The 17,087-nt window shown below is 40.7% G+C and overlaps 1 protein-coding gene across 38 annotated transcripts in view; it reads right to left on the bottom strand.

Moving 5' to 3' along the window:
* Positions 1 to 362: 362 nt before the first annotated feature.
* Positions 363 to 17,087, bottom strand: part of DTNA (dystrobrevin alpha) — a 349,092-nt gene continuing 332,367 nt past the window's right edge. For 14 of the 38 annotated variants that reach the window (XM_072732152.1, XM_072732159.1, XM_072732166.1 and 11 more), the window contains 6 exons: positions 16,147 to 16,306; positions 13,573 to 13,662; positions 11,684 to 11,852; positions 9,197 to 9,329; positions 7,256 to 7,304; positions 363 to 1,479 (listed from right to left, as the gene is read on the bottom strand). In XM_072732152.1, the coding sequence (XP_072588253.1) occupies positions 7,287 to 7,304; positions 9,197 to 9,329; positions 11,684 to 11,852; positions 13,573 to 13,662; positions 16,147 to 16,306 (570 nt within the window). In that variant the 3' untranslated portion in view covers positions 363 to 1,479; positions 7,256 to 7,286. Of the gene's footprint in view, positions 4,115 to 6,774; positions 7,166 to 7,255; positions 7,305 to 9,196; positions 9,330 to 11,683; positions 11,853 to 13,572; positions 13,663 to 16,146; positions 16,307 to 17,087 lie in introns of those variants that run through there. The other 24 variants (XM_025996948.2, XM_072732158.1, XM_025996953.2 and 21 more) reach the window with 3 other exon arrangements.

Genomic DNA, 17,087 nt, shown 5'->3' with positions numbered 1-17,087 from the left:
TCAACACAAAGTTGTGGAGCTCATAATTGCCAAGTACCTGGGTAGATGCTGCGATTCGAAGGATTGAGTCAAGTTACATAAAGTTCTTTGAACAGAGTCAGATATAAAGCGAACACTAAATATGTGAACTCTTCGTATTCTCAAACTCATCCCCTTTTGATTACAACAAGGTTTTCCATTAAAAAAAAGGTGTGTCTCCAAAGGTAGCGAAAGGTGAGATATTTTGCTGTAGTTGCTTAAGACTCAAATGATGTGTCCTGCTTCCTACTGGATGTGCTGCCTTGTCTTTCTCCTTTGAACAGACTGACTCTGTGTTGCTTTAAGAAAGATCCGTTACAACAAAGGAATAAAATACACTGATATAGTGTTTTTAAAAACATTTTTTAATGAAGAAATAATTCCATTCCAAAATATAGACACACAATTAAATAGTTTAATCACTTCAAAATATAACATGTCCCCAGGAGGTTCCAACACACACACACACACACACACACAAAACAATACTTAACAGCAATACAAAAAAACCCATACAATAGTAGTTTTGTTACAATACCAATGAAGATTGTGAAATCTTTAGTGTCTCTGAATTGGTTATTTCAAATGGTGTCAAATGACAGTAGTCATAATTAGAAATGTCTTACAGTTAATTAGCCTCAAGATGTAACATTTCTGATTTTTTTTTTCTCTTTTTGGTTCAAAAGTAAAAATGCCCTTTCTTCTGAGGACACAGTGGAGTTCTTGTTTGTGGCTCCTTGCGTGGATTCAAACCAAGGTGACTGCAGCAACCAAAGGTTGCCGTATTTACAAGGTCTATCTACAGTTAACAGCCAAGAACTAATAAGGGTGGACAAAGATGATAAAAATAAAAGCAGACATCAGTGCTAAATTATGATGCAACAGTTTGGCTCATGCATATAAGAAAATACATAGTATATCACAACAAAGGCCACACTCTTATGCAATTCAGTTCACATTACTACTTACAAATGAACCTTCCCTGCCTTTTAGAGATCACTCAAGAATCCATTTTTCACAATCTCCAGCACATCTCCCTCTGACCAACCTAACTTACCCTGACTTGCGTCCTGACCAACCACAACTGATTCCTGAATCTCATACAGTAGATTTTGCCCTCTTCCCTCCCTCCCACTCTTCCTCCCTCCATCTACATGGTGCTGTGGGGGAAGTTGGTTATGTTAGACCAGTGCTCATTAATAGGCCATCATCTCTGATGAACCTGGATGTGCAATTCATTGTGGAACAAGAAAGAAACCATCTCCCGCAAGATAGAATTGTATCTCATGGACAGTACAGGTGAAACCCACTGGGTTGCACTTAGAACAGACCCCAGAAGTAAATTTGGAGAGCCAACGAAAGAAACACACCCCAAACCACAAAACCCCAAAACAATACACGCCATTTTGTCTCGGTTACAGGACAGGGGTGCTTGAGTCTGGTCTCAGTGCTGACGTGGAGCTAAGAGAAAGAAAAGGTGGCTGGTTAGTCAGGGACTGGTCGCTGGCGGCAGTTTCTAGAGTCCTTGCAATGGCTTTGTACGATGCTATTGACCACTATGCCATGGAGTTGGCAATGACAGCTACAACAAGGGGGAAGGTTATCAGCAAAACTATTCAAACCTTAGACAAGCGTTTTGATGTAGAAACACAAAGTGACAACAGATGTCAGCTCAGTCCAGTCGGTGGCTGAACACCACTTGCAGGATCAGAGTTCTGAGTTCAAGAACTACCTGGCTATGAGTTAGAGCTGACAGCAATGTAGGTAGCTGAGATGTAGTGGTTTTAAGTACTGAGTATGAGGCACAAGGGGCCACCTACTTCATCTAGAGAGGTATGGTTTCACAGAGGATGGGCAGTGGAAAGGAGATGAACATTAAGATAAAATCAACAAAACTCCTAGTAAAATCCATCTGTGCAAAGAAATTTGAGAACTGTGCAGTTGTGCCACTTTGGTGTCAGCCTGTCCTCAGGGACATCTGTCAGGCTGCTTCTCTGGGGAAGTATGATGAAGCACATCAACGGAGAGAATGGGCTTCTTACTATCCAGCGGAGGGCTTTACTATCCCCAAGGCAAGCGATTTTGTTCCAAAGGGCAGCCAAGGACATTGGTTTCTGACCAAATGCAGAGACATGAACAACTTAGAACCTTCCAGAGAGGGATCTGGAAGGTGTCAGGATGTCTTCTCAGTTGGGCACACACCAACTACCAAACACATGGCTGGAAGAAGTTCTTTGCCAGCCCTGGAAGCAAAATCGAATTGCTGAAGCATGAGGTTGACTCAGAACCTTTCTTGCTTATTCTGAATATGGCCTTTTTAGAGATTTTATTATGCAACTTTATTCTAAAGCAATGGCTCTCAACCTTCAGCAGGCACCAGGAATCACCTGGAGGGCTTATTAAAGCACAGGTGGCAGGCCTGGGTTGGGGTTTAAGAATTTGCGTTTCTAAACAAATTCCCAAGTGATGCTGATGCTGCCGGTCCAGGGCACACATTTTGAGAGCCACTGTTCTAGACGTTCTCTACTTTCTTTTAAAGGAGACAGGAATTCCAGAGAAGCTGCCATTTAAGTAAAACATATTCAATATGTTGCAGGATTTTTATTTCATCAAATCCTGAAACAAGTAGATTATGTTTTCATTTCCCCAGAATCCCTAAGGGAAGTCTTTAACGCTTCCTGACAAGGGCCATTATAAAGGACCATCAACAGAGGCTTTCATTCTTCCTTCTTCGACAGCGCTTTTGCAACATCAGCTTTTCACTGAGTGCAAAATCCCGACTCCACTTAGAAGAGCCTGTTTCCTCTCACATGACCACAGAAGGCTGCATGCAGAACACCAGGTAGCCAGCTAAGGCAATAAACATTCAGAAATAAAAGGAGAGTGAGCATTTGCAAGCGCACTTTAAGCCTGTACATTTAAAGCTGAAGGCCTCCAGACAACCTGATAGGGGAACTTGTGGATGAGCGGTGTGGTTAGACATGCTCCCTAAAGCTAAAACGAGAGGAACGAGCCCATGGAAGAGCAGAGATAACTTGAGTCCGTTTGGGGATCTTATGGCACCTGTGGTTTATAAACAGCTTTAGCAACAAGTATTTCAAAACATAGTTCACAGTTTTTAAGAAGATCTGTGCTGACTTTAAAAACTAGATTCTATATAATTTGAATGTTGCCTTTTGTTTTGAATATGATATCTATTTGGAAAAAATATTTACACTAAATTCTATGGCTGATTTGTTAGAGTATCTTGAAAGAAAACAACCCCAAGTTGGAAAGAAGCCCCAAAGACTGGATTATCCTGGTGTGATTGGTTCAAGTCACTGCTCATAGAGACTTAAAGACAAATGCAGACAGTTCAGGCCAAGGACCCTTCTTGGCCTCTAGGCCCTGAGTCTGTACACTCAGATACCAAGTCCTTCGGGGTTAGTGAACTCATGTAGGGCTCTGCAAGTGGTTGTTTTTTTCCAATTGCTGTGGAAAAAAATGTACAGTGTATAATAAACTGTTTCGCTAAAATCTCAAAGAATTCAGAAATCAAACTTCTAGCTATAAACAGTATTAATATTGTCATTGTAAACTGAACAGGTTCCATATCATGTGCAAAGGTTTAAAATGCTTGTTAATACTGCCATCATGAGTAACAGCAGCGTGGGTTTTCAGCCTGTGGGCTTGCTTTCTTTTCTTTCTTTCTTTCTTTCTTTCTTTCTTTCTTTCTTTCTTTCTTTGTTTCTTTCTTTCTTCTTTTCTTTCTTCTTTCTTTTTTGTGACTGTAGTTGGTTTTTGTTTCTAATCAGGGATGAGCCATGTTACAGAAGACGTAAGTTAGCTTTGAACAGAAGTCAGAAGTCTTTTTTTTTTTTTCTTTCTCAAAACACACACCTATGAACTACAATCTTAGAACGAAAAGTTAGCTGCACTATAGTCGGCAGAGCGTCTCTAGGGGTAGGGGTGTGTCAGGAGCTGCTGTGTGTGGCGGCTCCTCTCTGCGCTGAAGCTGCTGCCAGGCGGTGTCTTCTTCTCTGTGTGGGTGGGTGCGGGGCTCTCCTTCATCACCAGCTTTCGTGTTCCCTTCATCATCTGTCTGACTATAGCTTGCCTGGGAATAAGGAACGTGTCATTTTGTTTTAAAGATGAAAACTATTCTCTAAATTAGGGTTTTGAGAATAGGATTTTGAGAATAAGGATCATCCCCGTCCCCCCAACACGCACATATTCACACTCTCTCTCCTCCCTTCCTCCGACCATTGAGAACAGGTGTCCTGGGACACCATGTGATATTGCTCATTCGGAAAGGGAGGATGGGAATCCTCTGTGTTGAGTCTCTTGCTTAACGGATACTTGAGGCATCTGAAGGCTTAAAGCATACAAAACAGAAATACTTTTGCTGTCCTCAACTGACAAGCAGATGAGACCACTAACCTCCCACTGAGATGCCATGGTAATTAGAAAAAAAAAAAATTCACTTTCGATTGTCCAAGCCTCCAGTTTCTGAAGTTAGGATGTGGCTGGCCAAGGACAGTGGTGTCCCATGTGGTGAGAGGGATGGAAAAGAAACAAATTCAAGATTTGAGTCTGCCAAAATGGAGTTTTGGTGGATTCTTGAATTTAGTGTTAAATATTACATACACTATATTTCTTCCAAAGAGGCTAGTTGAAAGGCAAGGTTTTCCTCTATTCGCTCCTGAACTGGTGAGTGCATACTTATCTTTAAATAGTTCTTTTTGAGCAAAGGAAGGGTCTTTTATTTCTCTGGGGTCCCACCATCTGCCCCTTACTCATGTAGGGCTCTGCTCTGGTGGACACCTAATTGACTTGCAGGGTTGAAGTTGGCTTCTGGACCCTTGGATAAGAGATCAGAGCTCTGGGGTAATTTCTGGTCCTGCCACAGGATCAGAAAGCCCAAACAAATCGATCTCAGTAGCACAAACTGTTCCAAGATTTCAGATGAGAAGCTACTGGCTTCTAGATTGACCCATAAGGTTTTAAATACATTTTGCTTGAGTGGCTGATCCAGTGACAGGCTCTTGTTTAGATTTTGAGAATTAGGATCCTCCCCTAATTCTTGTTTAGAGTCCTGTGGAATGTCAGCTCGATAGGTACGTGATGTAGTAAATGGCAGAGGCCACAATGGTTTCAGTTTTCCACTGCCAAACTGACAACAAAAGATTAAAACAGTGGCCTAAGAACTTTTAGAGTACTGAAATCTTTGGCTTTTAGGTAGAAGAACCAAATGCCACTTCTTATGTGAGTTTATGTCAAGGACATTTCGTTAGTTTGTTTAAAAAATATTTTTCTAAGAACTAGTGACTGATGTTTAAATAATATGCAGAATAGAAGTGATCCCATTGCTGGCACTAAGAGAAAAAAATTGCTCTTAAAGGGGAGGGTTGCTTCTTTCAGACTAGATTTGTTTTATAACAGGAGTCGATGTTTTCAGAAACAGCTCCTGGGGATTTTTTTCACCATGGTCATAATGAATGCACGTGGTGTGGCATTCTCAAATCCAAGGGACAGAGACTACAATGTAGTCAGTTAGGTCCTTCTTTTCACACCAAAAAGGCCTCATTGCTCATAAAGTATATTTCCTAACAGCAGTTATGCCATGATATCTACCTGCTTCATACTAGCCTGAGGACAGAGGTCAGTAATGCATGAGCTAGGATATATTCTGTGCAAGTTGATTTGTCATTTTATATATATACATATATATATATGTATATGTATATATGTGTGTGTGTATATATATATATACATACATATACATATATACTTTTTTCAATTTAACAGCCAGAGTTGACTTTCCTACCAGCTGTACTATAGACTTAAGGGATTCCATAAGTGTGGTTGTGGTTGGGAAAGACTGTATCACCAAAGTAGATACAAGTCCTTGGGTCCCTACAGCCAGAGACGGTGAGAGGGGTATTTACTCTGAACTGTAATGTGGGGCAGCTAAACGGCCATTAGCTGGAGCCAGAGAAACCATCTAGACTTATGAGACAGTGTAGCAAAAAGTGTATAAAGTCACTGCACATAGCTGAGTTTATAAAAATACAGAGCAAGGGCAGCTTGGGTGGCTCAGCAGTTTAGTGCTGCCTTTGGCCCAGGGTGTGATCCTGGGAACCCGGGATCGAGTCCCATGTCAAGCTCCCTGCATGGAGCCTGCTTCTCCCTCTGCCTGTGTCTCTGCCTCTCTCTCTGTGTGTCTCTCATGAATAAGTAAATAAAATCTTAAAAAAAAATACAGAGCAAGCTAGTTGTGAGTCTCAGGAGGGTCCCATACACTTACATAACTATAGTAGCTCCCCCAGATTGAATCACTTGTAAAGCATAGTGCCAGGCACGTATGTGTGTGCTCATATTAAAGTATGGTGTGTCTGCCACCACGTTAAGCTCCTTATAAACTACCTCCCAGTGAGGACAACTCCACTGTGAAACACGTTGTGTGGAGGCAACAGAGGTTTATAGAGATCTAATAATCTGTCAGGGTTATTTACGCTGCCATGGTTTGGTGGAACCCCTGTTTGAAATCAGGCCTGTCAGAGTCCAGGGTCTAAGCTTCAGACCCCTCCACTCAAGTGGTCCTGCCGGTCAGGTGCTAGTCTCTCTACATTAAACACATTACTGAGGCTTCTCCATGTATGTAGGTAGGTCCCTGGGAGCGGGGAATCACATGCCACATAAATGATATTTTAAATAAATTAAGCTGTATCTTGTTGAATTCCACAAAAAATAAGGCTGCAGAAGTTTTCCTCTCTGTTTTGCTTCTTTTGTTTTCTTTAATAATATGCGGTTTGGCCTTCACTTTTGATCTCTGGGTCCTGAATACAGCACGACTCTGAGGCTGGCCCATCTCTGGATGTGCTGAGCACGCCTGGACTTTTCCTTCTCAAGCGACAGAGAGGCTGCCAACTCAGGCGCTCTTAGGGACTGGTGATGAGGCGTCATCGCCCCAGAGGATTTCTGGGGGGCATCTCTGGTGTTATAGAAGTTTCTGTGCCAATTTTCCTAATTAATAGAGTAAAAAGTCAATTCCCAAGGTGGTCTCCCAAATCTCCACTGGATTATAATGAAATGCTTCCATAGGCCGGATGATTCTTTGATATCAGCAGGGAAGGAGGATATTTTATCACATAGAACATAGAAACACCTAAGAGAGAGTGATTGTGAATTTAGGTTACTGGTTATCAGAATTCAGTGTACAGTGGCCACGTTTCCTCCTAAATAAGATGGTACTTACTTGAAAGGAGAGTGATAAAAGGATATTGTATTCAACCTTGCAAGCTGACCTGTGGGTGACAAAGGACACAAACAAGAAAGGTGACATGTCAAGTCTGTGATGCAGTCAAGCTGGTGAATTATTTGGATGGAAGCCATGCAGAAAGACACACACAGAGAGAGAGTCCACTGAATGAAAACAGCATTCTGATCCATCAAGCAACCATATGCTCACAGAGTAGTCATGAAAAGCCACTTCAATGTTCTCTAGGGCATATGTCTTGAGTGGGGATACACAGGCCTACTATGGTCTCCTACACCTTTTCTTTGCCTTTCCCTTGAAGTCACTGGGCATGGAAAGGAAAGGAGGGAAAGAGCTTAAGATTAACCAGAGCTGGCAAAAGCTCCAAGTACATCTTAAGCTATTGATAGAATTTCCCCTCATTCATTACTCATATAAGGTTAAATTCCCAATTCATTGAAATAAACAAAAATCTAATATTTTACACATAATGGCTGTCTCTCTTTAAAAAAAAAAAATCTAGAATTTCAGTCACTGTTGTCACCAAATCCAGAAACTGATATGGGCTCAAAGAGGGAGGCCTAAGAGGCGCCACTAACAGCATGAACCAGAACATTGATTATTTAACCACATCCCTCTCTCTCTACACAGCAGAGCCAAATGAAATACGTGTAGGAATGCCATCCTTGGAGTTCTCAGAGATACCCTCACAGCTTCATCCAGGCTAATTTCCTTCCGTTGCTGGGCCACAGAAATGGCAAAATAAGAGCATTCTCCATGGGTCTACTTCCGGCAACTTTGGTGTTGAAGCATGGCCTTACATAGTCACTGATTTTTTTCTTTCTTTCTTTTTTTTTTGGCAGGGGTGGGGTGGGGGAGGTATTGACTAGGCCTACATTTTAGTTGCTTCTGAAATATGGTTGTTAAACTGAAAAGGCTAATGGAACATTCCAACAAAACCTTTGTTTTATATTGTCAGGGTGGAGTTGGTAGGCTTCAGTTTCTTTCCTACTACACTCTTCTTGGGAAAATATTTCAAAACAATCCACAAACATATGAGAAGCAGAGGTAATGTATTCTCTCTGCTTCTCTTTCCTTCACTAAGAAAGGGCTGCCGCTCATCTACGAGTGTGGAAGAAGCTTATCTGGCCATTGGACAGAAAGCCTGGCATGAAGAAATATCCCATGAGGTCTGGGGGGGCAGTAGGTCTCAACCAAGCAAACATCCTTGAACTCCCAGGACCTCAAGAAAACACCCGTGAATTACAGGGAAGAGAAACATACAAGCAAGACAATCACTGCAGAACAATCTTCATGGGGAAAATGTATCCCTTTTAGGATGACTTACTAATTACACTTATCCCCAGTTGTGAGCATGAAGTTCAGTGAATTCTTGGATGGATTAGTAATATACTCCAGTATATATGAAAATCTGTCCATTCATACCCTGTTGAACACAGAGCCTCCAGTTCTTGCCACATTTCTTGGTGAGATTTGATCCCCTCCTACTTATTTATTTTGACATGAGGTGGGCCATGAGGGAGGCTGAGGACAAATGATTCAAGGGAGGAGATATATTTATACTTACTATTCAGTTTTCTTGGGCCCTGTTCTCTGTATCCTTTTTTTTTTTCTAATCTATGAAAAAAGCATCTTTCCCAATGATCTTGGAGCAGTATGGATTGCTAGTCACTGTGTTTCCACTAAAGTGACAAGATCTTTTTCACTTTCCAGATCAGAAATTTCTAAGAATTCATGGTGAGCAGTATAGCTCTAAGAAGTATTTACAATTTTTACTGTCTAGATTGTGTGGAGTAAGGAATGTAATCAGAATACTCTGGAGAGGGAGGGTGGAAGAAAGAAGGTATGGATTTTCTGGGTAATGTAAAAGACCCAGCTATGAGGGGGCTGGGGGCCAGGGGCCAGGCCAGGTGCCCATACCTGGTAGGCTTCATCCTGCAGCTTCTGTTTCAGGTACTCTTCCATCTTGAGCTCGTTCTCCAGCTGCCGGACCGAGTCATTTTCATAGTTCTCATCCTCTGGCCGCACATAGGGGTCCCCATCTTCTGTGACCCTGGGAATAGACCACAAATGGTGTTTGGGAGCAAATCTTGAAAGTAGGGGAATTCACGTGTTAGCTATAGTTTTGAGGCCCATTTACTGAGTCCTCTAATTTGCTTCTCTGCTTCAATTCACTTCAACTCAACATCTTCTGTTACCTAACAGAAAATTAAAAAAAAAACCAAACAATTTTGGAGGTTTGGAGATATAATCAAGGTATTCTCATGCAATCTTTCTATGGCGGGCTGATGACCATTGGTCATCTGTGTTTTCCTCTGGCTTATGGGAATGAGTTGCCTTTAAAGTGTTTGTCAGGCTTAAAAGAAGCAGCCTTATCTTTTGAAAGGATATAGTTTTCCCAATATGTGTTTTTTTTTTTTTTTAATAGAATCCAAGAACACTTTCTATAAGGAAAGTGAGCCCTCTAGTGAAATAACGATTAAGGACACTTGTTCATAATGTAACCCCCTTTGTGTTTTGCACATATGTAGGCACATGCACCTATGCACTTTATTTTTTTTATTTTTATTTTTCCCATGCACTTTATTTTTACAGTAAAATAAATCTTAGAATATCAGCTCATCAGTGTCAGGAAAGTAATACTTGAACCCATAGCTCTTGATCTTAAAAATTTATACTAGCTGTGAATCTAAGAAATCCCCTTAAGTTGTTCAATTCTATCATTACACAAATGGCTAAGAATGATCTCCTTCACTAATGTGTGACTCTATTTGCATCTATCCATCCCAGTTTATAAAAACCCTTCCTGAGACTAAACATAAATTTACTACCTAAGTCATATGACTAAAATATTCTCAGGGTAAAACTCAGTACATGTTTAGATAGTACAGATATTAAAATATCTCCTAAAGTGAAGAGAGTGGTCAAGTAGAAATTTCTGGGTTGGAACTTAATGCCATTGTTCATGTTTATTTATATCTGTACGACATGTTCTCATTATTTTTAGAGGTTTGGGGCCAGCCTAAATAGGTCTGTGAGGCCGTTGTGAACTTTCCCTCCCCAATTCCCCAGTCTGTGCTGGTGGCTGGTACTGCCATCAGCATACCAGGGACAGTGGAGTGGGGGTAGATTTAGATACACTCTTGGATTTTTTTTTTTTTTTCACTCTTGGATTTTTGGATTAGAACGAGAACATTTTAGGTAACCACATGTTAATGCCTCATTATAAAAAGTCAAACAGGTATTTTCCAGACTAAACTGATGACAATTCACCATTTTGAATAACTAACAAATCAAATAATTCTAAATTATAGAGGAAAGGACAAGAAAGCAAACTAAAGTTAAAAGCAGCAGCCTACTGCTATTTAAAATTATGTTAGAACTGTTTTGTTTTGATCTCTCAGCCTGCCTTTTCACTACTCGCTTTCCAACCACATCTATTTATAGTTCCCTATTATTACTAGTCTACTCACTACTTGGATGGAGATCCAAAACACCAGAAAGGCCTCTGGTTAGTTTCTTCTTTGGGTCCTGAAAATGGCCAGTTTATTTTTGTAGACTAGTCTGCAGCATTTTTTTTTACATTAAGCACCATCACCTTCCTAGTTTTTAATGCTCAGTGAACCCCTCTGCAACCCTCTGGTGAGCCTCTCTGGCCATGTTTCTAACAGCTGCCTGAGCCCCTGCTCTCTTGAAGGCTCCCCTGCTGGGCTCAGGCAAGTCCAGCCTGGTTCCTCTTGCTTTGTTTCTCAGCTTTGGTTTCCTAGGCCTGTTGACGTGGGGTGTGAGCTGATCCAGGGACACAGGAAGTCTGGAGGGGACGTCACTGATTCTGCTGCTGTCAAGCTACAGAAGCCTAATTGGATGAACTCTCTTGCAAAATGCCTCTCAAAGGTCAGATTTATACAAATGCAACGAGTCAACCAGATTGCGTTTCTTTATAATGAGGTTTTAGACATTTACTTATTTCAATTCCCGCTGCTTATATAATGTTGTTTATACCCATTCTGAATAGAGGCCTCTCTAATATCACCTGGTCCTCTAAGGGCAAATACAGCACATTTAGAAGATGGAATGACTTCTCTCTGAACGGGTCTGTGAATCCTGGGAAGGCAGAGCGTGATTTTTTAAATACTATTTTGTACACAGCTAGCACCGTGCCTTGGGTGAGCCAGGCTCTCAACAGGCACTGGTTGGTTTTGGTTACTGCTATTCTGGATATAGCAGATATGGGGGGGGGGGGACGTCACCTCTCACTATGTAGCACCCTCCTACCTCTTCTGGCAAATAAGGAAACTATATGACCCCTTTCCAAAATAAAAAATGAAGCAACCATGTTTTTATTTTCCTGTATTTCCTATGGAGTGTTCTGTTACTGAGAAATGTCCTTGCACAGAAGATACTCACCCATCGCTGCGCATGGTGCTGGGGGTAGCACCACTGTGGAGGTACCCAGGTTTCCGGGCGTGGATTTGCGCTAGAAAAGCCTTTTCAGAGGTTGGCGATGGGACCAGATCCTCAAACTGAGTCCGTGCAAATTCAGAATCCACGTTGCTCTCTGTTTCACTCCCCACCTCTATTAAGTATGATTGAAGAAATGAAGAACTACTTAGATTTTTTTTTATGACTGGCAAATAAAGGGCTGGGCTTAACATAAGTCAACCTGTGCTGTATAAAATATTAACTAGTTATTGGACATAAGTTAGGTGAATTTATTATTATTTTTTTTCCCAAAATGACATTTGATACTGACATGAATTTCTAGAAGATCATTGGGTATACAGTATTGTCTTTTTTTTAATCTCAGTCTTATCATGAGGAATTTTTGCGTCTTGACTGACTTAATTTCTTAACACTTCTGTTTCAACCCTCTCTACAAAAGCCTTCACTAGGACTGCCCTTACTTTTGTTTAATATTACTTTAATTTAGGAAATACAAGCCTAAAATATTACATTCACTTAATATCTCAAAGTATTGTGAATATAAATGAATAGTACTTGAAGCTTCCACAATAAGAGTAACATTTTAGTCATCATGCACTTGGGCATGACACTAATCGTGATGTATTAATACTGCCATTTTTATCCTGTTTGGTAATCTTAATCTAGCCTAGCAGCAAAAATTTTCATTACTTTAATTCTTATTATAGAGGCTTTAAGAAACCTAAATCCAGGATTTTTTTCTAATATTGGTTTTATTTATTAATTTCTATTCTATTTATTTCTAATATTGGCTTTATTTATTTTAATATTTATTGTATATTTGAGATTATACATTGTTATAATCTCAAACTTTGTAACCAGAGTCCTGTCAGACAAATATCTTGCAAGGTAGGCTGAAGGAACAGGTGAGATGTACCAGTAAGATAATTATTTGCAGATTCATGCTATTAAAATTTTAAAGACTCTGTGTAGTATTATCAGAATAAAGAGAGTCTCTCTCAATGTCATGCTCTTTATTTTCTGGGCAGATCTTTCTTTGGACATATTGCAAAGGTAAATTGCAATTTAGCCTCATTCAAATAGCAATGCATTTCAAATGAACAGAGTTTAAATGAATAAATAAAACATTTGACCTTATAAAATAACTTTAGTATCATGTCACTTTGGATCACAGTATTACAAGTTACAAAGACTAGATATTATAAAACCAGAATCACAGGTCAATTTTAGTGCTTTTATTTCCCCCTACATTTTTCAAACTTTCTACATTGGCTCATGTATTAATATTCTTCTCATCAGCAAAATATAAACAGTACTAAAAAATCTGAATATACCAAAAAAAATCTTCATCTTTAAAATATCTTTTTCTTTCTTTTTTAAAAAATATTTTAGGGACGCCTGGGTGGCTCAGCGGTTGGGCACCTGCCTTTGGCTCAGGTCGTGATCCCCGGATCCGGGATCGAGTCCCGCATCGGGCTCCCTGCGAAAAGCCTGCTTCTCCCTCTGCCTGTGTCTCTGCCTCTCCTCTCGATCTGTGTCTCTCATGAATAAATAAATAAATCTTTAAAAAAATATATCTTATTTATTTATTTATTTGATAGAGAGCACACAAGCAGGGGGAGTGGCAGAGGGAGGAGCAGGTTCCCTGCTGAGCAAGGAGCCCCTGTGGGACTTGATCCCAGGACCCCAAGATCATGACCTGAGCTGAGGTCAGATGCTTAACTGGCTGAGCCACCCAGGTGCCCTAAAATATCTTCTTCTATTTGACAATGAGGAGATCTCTAAAAGAGGCCCCTAGCAGTTATGGGTCCCTCTGAAATGAGCAGACAAATGAGAGGGGACCAGGAACTCACCAGAATTCAGCTCTTTCACGAGAGAGGACATGGTGTTAGTGATAGAATCTGCTGCTACTAGTAAGTCATTTCTTAAATTTCTTCTTGAACCTTGAGTGAAGAAGAAATGATCATTTGAAAAAAATCACAGCTTTTCTTATTTTTTCCCCAAATTTTTATGCAATTTACCACTTATATTGATATCCTGAAGAAAGAAAACTTCCAAGACTTCTCCTTTTCAGAAGTGCTTTGGTTCACTTTCTGAAAAAATACCGTGTACTTAGGACAGTGGCCTCTGATGTAAGAAGACATGGCCACTGATGAAGGAGGGGTTCATTTATTATACAAATTGGGACAAGTTTGTAAGTGAAAGGGGGTGACATGATAACAAGACTGGGTGACCTGGCACAAACTGGGAGGGTCCCAGGCAAACTAATATCTCTGGGTACCTTTCTTAGAAAAACTGACACAGATGTAAGGTCTGGTTTTGCCCAGAGAACTGCACCTTGCCAGCTGCTGCTACAGTTTCAGCCATGACCCGGTGGCTGAGCACATGGGAGTTTGATCTCCATCCTCATGGCCTCTGTCTCATCAGAGCTTCCAGAGTTCCCCTACTATTTGAGGTATCTCTGGGGAGTAGGAACCCTAGGCATCAAATGCCCCAGAGCATGGAACAGTGGTGGGGATTCTTGAACCTGCTCAAGACCTGGGCAGAAGATGTATGCCTGGTACTCTGAATTGTAACTTAGACTACACTCCTTCATGGTAGACGAAGCTTACGATGATGTTTCAGGCACATGAGGCGTTAGATGGGTATCTGCAGGCTGGCTTGGGTGTGAGGTAGAAATGGAACAGAAGGCTTGGCCCCATAACATCTTTGGGAAAAAGGGCTCAAGATTCCAAACACCTGACTTGCAGATGAACTTAAGTAGCACGAACTCTTTATGAGCTAGGGGCTGTTGATAGGCCACCACGGTTCATACAGTAATTTCACAGAAAGTAAAACTCAGCAAGTAAAATAATAAATACATGTACATTTAAAAAATCAAAGGAGTCAGATAAAACAATTATAATTTAAAACTCTATTTGATTAAAAATACTGTAAATTTCAAGATGAGATTTAGAGAAAGGACTTTTTTTCTTGGAAAACTTTTTTAAAAGGTTATTTTGTATAACCTATTTTCTTTTTTAGAAGAAAAAGACCTATTATAGATCTTTCCTTTTTCCTCATAGTGGAGAGTACATCATTCTCTTCCTTTAAAATGAAATATTAAAAAAAAAATGAAATATTTTATGCTCCATACAGAATGCATAACAGTGTCTCTTTCCTCACACTCTTTATTAATGTTAAAAATTTTTTAAATCTGTGAGGCAAGAGGTGATATTTGTATTTCTACAGCAATTTGTGAGACTGGGCTTCTTTTTATATCTTTGTTGGCAATTTATAATATTTCTTCTGTCCCTAAACTTCACCTATTTCTGTTTTAGGAATGTCTTTTTCTTAACGATCTCTATATGCTTTATGTGTAGCTGAAATTGTGAAACTCGTTTGCCGCATATGCTGGAAGTGTTTTCCCCAGTCTATTTTTTGTTTTTTGACTTCATTTATTTATTTATTTTTGCCTTAAAACTCGTCATTAAATATATCTCCCTTTTCCTTACAGCTATATGTGAGGACCTAGAAGGATGTTCATGATATATTGTTAACTTACAGAAAATGCAAATTGCATATCAAAATGCAAAGCATTTGGTCTTGTTTGTGTGAAAAAGAAGAGTAGGTGTTTATAAAAACACACATAAACATATGCAATTATATATAAATAAAAAATTGAGAAAAAATTATATATAAGTTAAAAAATAGCTAAAGACCGTTTGGGAATGAGATTGGCGGGGTGATGGTCTGCAGGCAGATATATATACACATTTTTTTTGGTCGAACTTTCTGTAAATTTAAAAAGTCATGGCAAGAAAAAGTTTTAAAAGGATTAAAATATATTTCCAAATGAGTAAGATCACTTGCCTTGAGGACCCTACCCCCATCCTTGGCGTGTGAATGGAAGAGGCAGCAGGTGGGAGAATTCTGTTCTATTTATCACCCTCTGGCATTAACCAAGGAGGCTGGACCTCCTGGCCCCTGTTACAGAGGCGATGCTTCAACTCTTAGGGCGGCTGTGAAACGCCCTGCTTGATCACCGCAGGGCTGCATCCCACCTCAGTTGGGGCTGTTTAACCTCAACCGTGAGTTGGCTTTAACATAAAGGGAAGAAGGTAGGAAATAAGATCTTTCAGAATTTGAAAGTGGATTATTACATTTATAAAGTGGCCTGAGCTATCGGTGAAAGGGTTTCCCTTCCCTTAATGAGCAAAGACTCCTATAAAAATGGAGCCGGGCAACAGAAGCTCAAGAAGATGAGATGGTCATGTGAGAAAGAGATCAGTCTCGGGAATTCTAGAACAGCTCTTGGGCCAGGCTGCCACGAGGACTGTGCTGGCATGTCCACACTGTGGCTCTGGCAGCTCGAGCCAACCTACACACCGTGGTGTCCTATCGGCCCTGTGGAAGAGCAGAACAACAAAGAGCGCCCCCCCACTTACTTTGTGCAAAGGCCTCCTGAACGTCTCCCCCTACCCCGGTGAGGGAGTCCTGGGGCGTGTGGGCCGGGCTGGAGCAGGCCGAGGCGGACCGCACAGGCATGGGGATGGGCCTGCTGATGGTGTGGCTGGGGGACGAGCGAGGAGAGCCTGCCCCCTGGGTCTGGAGAGACAATGCGACCCGTTAATTTGTTTTCCCAAAGCCCCAGTCCGAAGCCAACAACAGTAACAGTGAGATCTCCCCCCAAGCCCCCCCCCCTCACCCTCCACCCCCTCAGCTGGAGGACATCCTAGGTGATTGAGCCGGTCATCCTAATCCTGAGTTGCAGGAGGTAATTCAGAACTTTATTGTCTATAATCTGGACTTTTGGTTACATGTTGAAAGTTAAGAATATTAGTAGAGCCCTGTTCTGTCATATATGAGATGTGTGCCCCTGTCATGAGGCTACTGTTAAGCTGTGATGATTACAAGGTGTGTCTGTTTCCTCCTGAAGGAAGTTCTGCATAGAATAAAAAGACACTTTAGAACAAAGTTTGAAATATAAACTAGGAGACTTTGGGGGACGGATGTGGCTTATATAATTCCTGAAGTTTCGGCCTGCCTTGGCATGATCTTTAGAGGCTAATTTATAGGCAGGGTCATGTCATGTAAGAGCGTGCATACTGAGTCTCAAATGAAGAATCAAATGAGGTATAAATGGCTTTATCCCCATTTTTTTGGTAAAAGTTCATTTTGTCTAATTGCTCTGAGTCAGGGATTCAAATACGGAAGACAAAAAAAAGAACCCTTGGTTTCTAATTTTTGGCTACTGTTTCCTGCAGGAAATGTCCTTCTCGTTGTGACAAAGCAGTCATTTTAGCAGTAAGAACAGTGGGATTTAAAAGTGAGTAAAGAAAAAAAGTAGAAAGCAACTAAAAGCCATTTACTACATATAGTCCTCGGC

Source organism: Vulpes vulpes, chromosome 13 (assembly GCF_048418805.1).
Source record: "Vulpes vulpes isolate BD-2025 chromosome 13, VulVul3, whole genome shotgun sequence".
NCBI classification, from domain to species: Eukaryota; Metazoa; Chordata; class Mammalia; order Carnivora; family Canidae; genus Vulpes; species Vulpes vulpes.
The sequence above is the reverse complement of the archived record's forward strand: the minus strand, read 5'-3'. Positions and strand labels throughout refer to the sequence as shown.